General features: G+C 40.5%; 1 protein-coding gene across 1 annotated transcript; it reads left to right on the top strand.

The window, feature by feature from the left end:
• Positions 1-5,884: 5,884 nt before the first annotated feature.
• On the top strand, positions 5,885-7,667 carry LOC140368923 (E3 ubiquitin-protein ligase TRIM21-like). The gene has a single exon (XM_072456090.1). The coding sequence runs from the start codon at positions 5,915-5,917 to the stop codon at positions 7,535-7,537; it is 1,623 nt and encodes a 540-aa protein (XP_072312191.1). The 5' UTR covers positions 5,885-5,914; the 3' UTR covers positions 7,538-7,667.
• Positions 7,668-9,246: the final 1,579 nt, after the last annotated feature.

Raw genomic sequence — 9,246 nt, 5'->3', positions numbered from 1 at the left:
CAAGGGCTGACTTATGTATTTATTTATGTACATATGTTTGTGTTTGTGCTCTTAGGGCCTATTTTCCCTAAAACGCCTGAATAAAATGAGTTCAATTTGAAGCTGTTCCTGAACCTTTGGAGCACAAACAAATGTCTGGACTCTTTGTGAAGCTGAGACGCTGTCGTTTTTGTAGTTTCTGAAGTCTGTTTGACTCTAATCATAAGTAGAAAAGAGCTCTGCACAGAGGAACTCACATTTTAAATTCTGCCTCGATGTTAAATATATAAATGAGTGAAGCTGGTTTCTGGAGCGATCGGCTGATTGACACTTGTTGGGTTTTGACAATTCTCTTTTAAAAGCTGAAGATAAATTCACAAAAAATGAGTTTTAGGGACTTATTTAAGAAACATTTCCAGACAGAATCTATATAAAAGTCCTATTAATCTTTTTATGCCATTTTAGGGTAATTTGAGGGGTGTCTCTTAGTTGTGTAAATATTTGTGGGATTTGTGTTGCTGTTTTGTCTCTATTTCAATGGGTTTTTCGATTAAATAAGAGTTAATAATAATAATCATAATAATAATAATAATAATAATAATAATAATAATAATAATAATAATAATAATAATAATAATAATAATAATAGGCCCTGCGACGAGTTGGCCACTGTCCAAGCCCCGCCTAAGGCCCTAAGTCACTGGGATAGGCTCCAGTCACCCGCGACCCAGAAAGGAAACAAGTGGTAGGAAAAAAATGAATGAATAATAATAGGAAATAACAATAGAAAATATTAAGAACAATAATATAAAATGAGAGTTCTAACCCGAAAGTTCATATATTTGAGTCATTTTAAAGAATAATAACTTTACATGATCGTGGTCGACTAAAGTTCTGGGCATGAATTAGTCGACTCATTTAAAAACTCTTCTTCTGTCGTTTAAATGTTTTACAGGGTTTTTATCGTCACATCTTTTCATATAAAAATAAGGCTTTTAATCTTTTATGTAACATTTAAATCTGAAAACTGGACAGAGACAGGTTTAAAGTACTCGCTTCATTTGCTCGACATATTAGAGACAAAAAGAGACAGAATTAGACACGAGCCCAACAAATGCTTATGATGTCGTGATTGATGAGCTCATGATGTGTTAAAGGACAAATATGATGCATTATTTGTGTTGTTATTGGCTTTAAACATGCTCTTGAGCAGCTTTAGTTTAGCATTTCATGTTTTAGAACAAGAAAGAAACACTATCTTTGCCACAGCCTTGAGAGAAAATGAGCTTTGGCTTCATCTATTGGCTGCAGAGGGAATTACACATGTAAGTTTCTCATGGTTTAGACATGGTTTAGTCCTGGTTTAGTCCTGGTTTAGACCTGGTTTAGACCTGGTTTAGACCTGGTTTAGACCTGGTTTAGGAACGGGTGAAGTTCAGAGCTGGTTTTGTAGATCGTTTCTCTGACGTTTCAGAAAAAAATATACAAATCTAAAGCCTAATATAATCCTGCTTCATGTTTCATAGGTGTTTCCTGATGTGCAGAATGACACTCAAAGCACTAAACAAGCTGCTACAAATATAAGATAAGACAATCCTTTAAGGGGAAATTTTGTTGTTACAACGCAGTAGAACAGGAGGAAAGGAAAGATTATAGGAAGTTTTAAAAAAACACACTCTTAATAGAACTCTTGGGAAATAAAATAAAATAGATGAATGAAAAATAAAACGATAAAGATAATAATAATAAAATAATGATAATAGAATAAAAGAAAATAAAATAAAGTAAAAATAGCTAGCACAAGTCTAGGTAATAGGTAATAAGAATTACTCATGATGTTTCTGTGTTGGATTTGAGTCACTTTTTGTGCTTCCTGAACCTCAACACAAACATTTCCAGGTTTTGCACATTTCTGATGAGTAAAAAATGGTCTGATTATGTTTGATCCTGAGAAGATAATAAATAAATACAACAGTCGTTTGTCAAAGTCGCTCAGCTCGAGCCTGAATCTGCTTCAGTTTGAGGCGTTTTCATGTTTGGACAAAATAGAATGAAGAATTTACAACGATTAAACGTTTAGTTTGCTTTGTTTTTATTCAGTTTAAGTCAAATGTTGTGTTGTTCTTTCAGTTGGAGCCAGAACTGAGGTGATTTGAGTCCCTGGACCAGAGACCGGGTCCAGCCCAGGTCCAGATCTTGATCAAGTCCAAAGACCAGACCAGGACTACAGTCCAGACCAAGTCCAGACCAACAGCGCTCTGAATGCTTTTTACTGACTCATTTCTTTTTGAGGACAGATCTACTTTCTTCTGAGTTTGTCTTTGCTCTTTTTTTTCACATTTTTTCTCATTTTGAAGTTGTAGCACTTCTTATTTTTATCCTTCTTCTTTTAAAGTAAATGAAAAAGAATCACAAATAACTCCAAACTGTCCTTCAGCTCACGACTGAAGAATGTGGAGTACAAAAAGCTCAAGAGAGTTTATTAACTGTTAAGTCTAAAAAGACGCAGTATTCTTTTGTGTGAATATGAAACTTTCAAAATAAGAGCACACCTCACTCTGGCTCCAGTTTTTTCTTTTATTTAGTAGAAAACAGTTTTTGGAAGTTTTCTAAAGTTTGAGGCTCTTTTTTGCCCAAAAAACTTCTCTCAAGCATCTTGTTGTATCTTAATCAATCTTTAGTAAAAATGTCAACACTGTAGCAGTACTGCAGTACTTGTACTTGTACTGCAGTACTTGTACTTGTACTGCAGTACAAGTACTTTGTTACTTCCTTTGCAGATTTAGTTTTTTGTAGTTGCTCCAGAGCTGTTTACAATGTTGTACAGTGTGATTTAAACTGTCATCGTCACATGATCAGAGCAAGAACTAGAGTCTGCAGATAAACCTGTCTAACCTGTGCCCCGCCCCTCTGCCTCCATGACTCCTCCCTCTTCCCTCCCTGACTCCTCCCTCTGCTGTCGCAGACTGAAGCAGGAAACAGTGTGCGTTTGCTCAAAGGCACCTCAGCGGCTTCAAACCCTCAACAATCTGCTCCAGCACAGGTCAGTGTTACTAGGCCCACTACTATTACTGCTATTACTACTGCTACTACAACTACTACTACTATTGGTGGTGTAGTTTGGTACTTGGTCCTGCTCCAGGTCCATTTCTCTTCTGCTTCACACACTTACACTGTGATTCTCACTCTTATTTTTAGGCTGTTTGCCGTAACCCGACCGATCCGGTATAAAACTAGCCGACTGAAAAAAATGTATCAGCATTTTGTTTAAAGAACGCCAAAATCTTTTAATTTTCAACTATTTCGCCGACTCACCGACCAGTCTTTCCTAAAGCGCGCTGGTGAAACCTATCTTTCATCCCAACAGACAATTAACACATTACGCAACTCATATGCGTCTTCAATTTCGGTACTCAATGTACTCTTTAACAAAACAGATCATGCAGGAGGGATCCTTTATTGTGTCGCGTCCTAAATATCTAAGAAAACAAGACAATGAAATGGTTGTAGTAAAAAGAGTTTATTTCCCTGACAATTACAGCTAATACAAAATGTGGAGCGTTAACCTGTCCCTAACACACGTGCTGACCAGCAGGAGGTCTGCCTGGCATCGCTCCCTCACGCTCTTAACAGACACAGGAAAAATTAATATTAATGAAGGTTGAAATCTGGCCGCTCCTCCTAGACCTCCTCTTCTTATTGATAAGCCCAGTTTTCCTAAATATGGTCTTGTGAGAAAGAGACAGTCTAGACTTGAGGAAAGAATGTTATTCTACCGAAACTTGGAGACACAGGTACATATAAACACAGGATAAATATCTTTAAGAGTTAATCCTCTATGACAGGTGCGCCAGGGAGTGTAAGACATGACAATGAACAGACAAGGAACACACAAAGAAGCAAGCAAGAGGAATATATATTTGCAGTGTGCGGGTGAAGTTATATCAATATTAAAGGTATATTAATGCATTACAATAGTATAAGTTTATTAATGACAACAATTGCCTTTTACAAGTTAGTTTGCCTCCGCCGGCGCCACTGACCTGGCCATAGTTCATGTAACTTTCTATCATGGTGTGGCTTGATTTAAAATTGACTCGTTTGAAATATCTTAAAATCGGGAGATTTAGTCTCCCGATCGGGTTGATCGGGACGTTTTCCGTCATTGACTGTTGAAGCCTGACCCCTGGCGGTCACTCCGAGTCAAAAAAAGGCAAAATTTGGATATTTTTCTTTGCCTTCAAAGTAACAAAAATAAGAATTTACCTAAGGCTGCCCCAAATAAATTGTCTGTTTGCTGTAACCCGACCCACTATTTTTCAAGTGGGTAGGTAGGAAGGTAAATTCTTTATTTTTTATTTTTTTTACTTTAAAGCATAAAAAAATCCAAATTTGTATATGGAATTTAATGATGATTTGCCTATGAAATTAAGTTAATATTATCATTTATCAAAAGAGATGCTACCGTAAATATACAAAACAAAAAAAATCAATAAGTCCACCCAATAAACTATTTTTGTGCAGGACATATTATTTTATTTTTTGGCCATTTTCATGTCGTAGAATCGTCGACGTCTTGGTCATCATATATGACAAATTCTGAATATTTCAGCCCACTGTCGAATCCCGTTTTTTCTATTCTGCCAGTGACACGCAGTGACCGCCAGGGGTCATGCTTCAACAGACAATGAGTTGAGTTGAACGTTCTCCGCTCATGTTAAGTTTCATTTTCATTTCTTTTTCGTAATATTTTTAGCGAGTTCCAGTGATACCAAATTATTCAACACGGCGCTTTTTGGAAAAAACGGTCGGCGAGTCGGCAAAATATAAGAAAATAAAAGAATTTGGCATAATTTTGACTAAATGCTGATATTTTTTTTTCAGTCGGCTATAATTTTGACGGCTCGGTCGGGTTAAGGCAAACAGACATATTATTTTGCTCTGCCTAACGACCGGCCCACTTGAAAAATGTCGGGTTACAGTAAAAGGACAATTTATTTGGGGTAGCCTTATTTAATACCACTAAAGAGAAAACTTCTGCTGCTGCTGTCAATCCTGCACTTTATGTCACCACTTCTTTCATTCAACTCAACATTAGTTTGTCAAATATCAAAATAAACTGCATTAAATGTAATTTCTGTGGAAGTGAAAGTCAAACTTAAAGTCCTCTATTTTGTCTTTGTTCTTTTTCTCTTCAAATGTGGATCTGGAACAGTTTTTACTCATGAAAGTTCAAAAGTTTATTAGAATTTAATGCCAAACTGTGAAACTGGAGCAGAATGTAAAGAGGATTTAAATCTATCAATATATTTGATACTTTGATTCTCTTCCAAATACCAAGAGTCAACAGCTTGTTTTAAATCTTTATGAAATCATTCTTTTAGAAGTGACTTGTTAAACCTTTATTTGATTGAACTCTGAGACTTTAAAGACATTTTGAAGCAGATAAAGGTGTAAATATGTGACTGAAGCTTCTCCACAGAGAATATTGATGAATAAAGTCTATTCTTGATTCTTTTTGGACACTTGAATGTCTCTGTGTTTGTTCTAAAAGCTCTTTTGGTTTGTGTTTTAGAGTCTGTTTAGTCCAGACAAACATGAACATGATTCAAACACTAGTTTAGTCACGATTAGTCCATTAATCTTCTGACGTTTGAATGTGGGAGAAATAAAGATGGACAGAACACGAGAGGGACCAGATTTATGAAGCACAATGTTCATGTTCAACATGTCTGGACTCGGTCTGGACTCGGTCTGGACTCTGTCTGGACTTGGTCTGGACTCGCTCTGGACTCGCTCTGGACTCGGTCTGGACTCGGTCTGGACTCGGTCTGGACTCGGTCTGGTTCAGTTTTCTCTTTTCCTCCTGGAGTTTGACTTTTTTGATGGAAAATACTGATTTTAGAGAAACTGATGTTGACCTTGTGTTTCAGAGATGTCCTCCACAAGTGAAAGGAGCTCTGAGGAGACGTTCCTGTGCTCCATCTGTCTAGAGGTGTTCTCTGAGCCAGTGACCACTCCATGTGGACACAACTTCTGCAAAAGCTGCATCTGTGAGGCCTGGGCCCCTGAGGGGCCCTGCACATGTCCTCTGTGTAAAGAAGTGTTCCACAGCAGACCACAGCTCAGCATCAACACACTGCTGCGAGAGCTGGTTTCAGAGGTTAAACTGGACAAGAACAAGAGCAATTCTATGAATGAGATGATGACCTTTAGTGAGGTCCAGTGTGACCTCTGCTCTGAGCCCAAGCTGAAGGCCCTGAAGTCCTGCCCGGTCTGTCTGTCCTCGTTCTGTGAGACCCACCTACAGCCTCATCTCACAGTTTCTGGGCTGAAGAGACACCAGCTGATGGAGCCTGTGGAGAACCTGGAAGACAGGATGTGTCCCAAACACCAGCGCCCCCTGGAGCTCTTCTGTGGCACTGATGAGAAGATCGTGTGCATGATGTGCTCCGTTCGAGAGCACAAGAACCATGAGCTGTTGTCTCTGGAGGAGGCGTGTGAGCGCAGGAGGTCCTCTCTGCTGCACACTCAGGCTCAGAGCCAGCACATGGTGGAGCAGAGGAGGCTGAAGGTCCAGGAGATCCAGCGCTGTGTGGAGCTCAGTGACACAGAGGTCCACAGAGAGAGGGCTGTGGGGCTGCAGGCCTTCACTGATCTCATGCAGTCTGTTCAGAGGCGTCAGGACCGGTTCTTAGAGAAGCTGCAGGAGAAGCAGAGCCGGAGCCACAAACGAGCCCAGGAGCTGGTGCAGCAGCTGGAACAGGAGATCTGTGAGCTGGAGAAGAGCAGCACTGAGGTGGAGCGGCTCTCACGCTCTCAAGACCCCCTCCACTTTCTACAGCACTGCCCTGCACTCACGCCCCCTGCTGGGCTGAAGGAGTGGAGCAGCGAGAGCTTTGAGCCGGAGACGTGTGAGGGCAGTGCAGCCCGGGCTCTGACTGAGCTGGAGAAACATCTCTCTGAAGACTTTAACAAACTGTCTTCAAGATTAGAACTACTGAGAGTGCAGCAGTTTGTGGTGGACGTCACTCTGGATCCAGACACTGCTCAACCATGGCTCGTTCTGTCTGAAGATCTCAAACAGGTTCATCACACTGATGTGAAGAAGAAGCTCCCAGATTCTCCTCTGAGGTTTGATTCTTCTGCTAATGTTCTGGGAAAGCAGAGTTTCTCCTCAGGCAGGTTTTACTTTGAGGTTCAGGTCAAAGGGAAAACAGATTGGGATTTAGGAGTGGCCCAAGAGTCCATAAACAGGAAGGGACAGATCATTGTGAATCCTAAAAAAGGATTCTGGTGCATTGTGTTGAGAAACAAAGATGAGTACAAAGCTCGTGCAGGTCCTTCTGTCCCTCTGTCTCTGCAGCGAGCTCCTCAGAAGGTCGGGGTGTTTGTGGACTATGGTGAGGGTCTGGTCTCCTTTTATGATGCAGATTCTGCAGATCTTCTCTTTTCCTTCAGCGGCTGCTGCTTCAGGGAGAAACTGTTTCCATATTTCAGTCCCTGTTTTAATACTGAAGGTTCAAACTCTGCTCCTCTGGTCCTCACTGCAGTTTAGACTTTCAGAGGTCAAAGTGACTAAGAACAAAAATAAAAGTTCTGAACTTCAGTCAAATGTAACTGTGGAACCTTTTGACTCCATTTTGGACTGAAAGTACAAAGTTCTTCTCTTTATAGTTTCAGTTCTTTTGAAAGGTCTGAAGGTTTATTTGAATCTTGTTCATGGTGACCTCCTGTGAGAGGGTTTTAGGTTCATGTCTCAGCTTTGATCTTTGATCTTGATTTTAGTTTAAGTTTGAAAAGCCTAGATGAGAGTTGAAGGACACAGAATATTCCAGTTGAAGAAGATGATGAGTTGTATTTGAACTCATACTCCCAACGACACGGACAACTTGACTCTGGGCCTCATGATGGACTGTTGAGTGAAGATGATCTGAACAAACGCACACAAATGTGTTTGAATCATCGTAACAAATCAAAGCATTCAAATGTTTCTAAATGGAGATCTGAACTTACAATCCTCTGGTAGAAGTCTGGAGTCGTGGCCTGGAGGACGACACACACTTTTGTCTTTAAATGTTTCCTTCTGTTTCATTCAAGCCGCTTTAAGTCCTTGTTGTGTTTAAGTGTTTAAGAATATTTGTTCAATTGATCATGAGTTGATCAGATGTTTGGGGAAGAATCAAATATTTACATTTGCAAAATAAAAGTCAATTACACAAGTTTAATGGGAACTCTCCCTGTTTATACGTGGTTTAGTCCTGGTTCAGTCCTGGTTTAGACCTGGTTTAGACCTGGTTTAGACCTGGTTTAGACCTTGTTTAGACCTGGTTTAGACCTGGTTCAGACCTTGTTTAGACCTGGTTTAGACCTGGTTTAGTCCTGGTTCAGTCCTGGTGTAGACCTGGTTTAGACCTGGTTTAGACCTTGTTCAGACCTGGTTCAGACCTGGTTCAGACCTTGTTTAGACCTGGTTTAGACCTGGTTTAGTCCTGGTTTGGACCTGGTTTAGACCTGGTTTAGTCCTGGTTTAGTCCTGGTTTAGTCCTGGTTTAGGTCCTGGTTTAGTCCTGGTACAGACCTGGTTTAGACCTTGTTTAGACCTGGTTTGGACCTGGTTTAGACCTGGTTTGGACCTGGTTTAGACCTGGTTTAGACCTGATTTAGTTTAATTTAATACATTTTTAGAGACTAAACAGCAGCAGCAGAGTGACAAGAGGCTCCTCAAACCCAACTGTAAAATCCCAGAGTGCAGAACATCATTTGTATGATCATCCTTCTCCTATAAGAGCTTTAAACTCTGGAATTCAATTCCCCTTGAAATAAAGTGCATCTCGTACGAAATTATGTTCCTCCAGACTTAAAGGTGGAATGGACGATTTTTTTCAGCAAATTTTTTATCATATTTCCTCGTGGCGTGGATAAATCATTTGTCCTGCCACGTATCAATCATAAAACGCACCTACCGCTCACCTGCAGCCGCGTCAGACTCGTCCCCACGTTTCCGCGTGCCTAAGCGCATGGATCTATCATAATATAGTTCCCTCAGTGTACGGGGCAAAATGAAGACGGAGAAAGACAGTTCGAGCTGACGCAGGAGTGGACAGAAATCTACGGGAGACGTGCGATGCGATGAGCTCCGTTGCGCTAATAAAGAAACGCAAGTGTGTGTTGTATCGGTCCGCACGGGGGAGTGCGCATGCGCACTTCCGCCTGCGTTCTCAAATCGCTGAAAAATTGTCCATACCGCCTTTAAGTGTAGCTGAA

Source organism: Eucyclogobius newberryi, unplaced genomic scaffold (genome assembly GCF_026437365.1).
Source record: "Eucyclogobius newberryi isolate DKJ021-1_F unplaced genomic scaffold, fEucNew1.0.hap1 SCAF_20, whole genome shotgun sequence".
Taxonomy (NCBI): Eukaryota; Metazoa; Chordata; class Actinopteri; order Gobiiformes; family Gobiidae; genus Eucyclogobius; species Eucyclogobius newberryi.
This window is presented reverse-complemented; position numbering and strand designations above follow the sequence as displayed.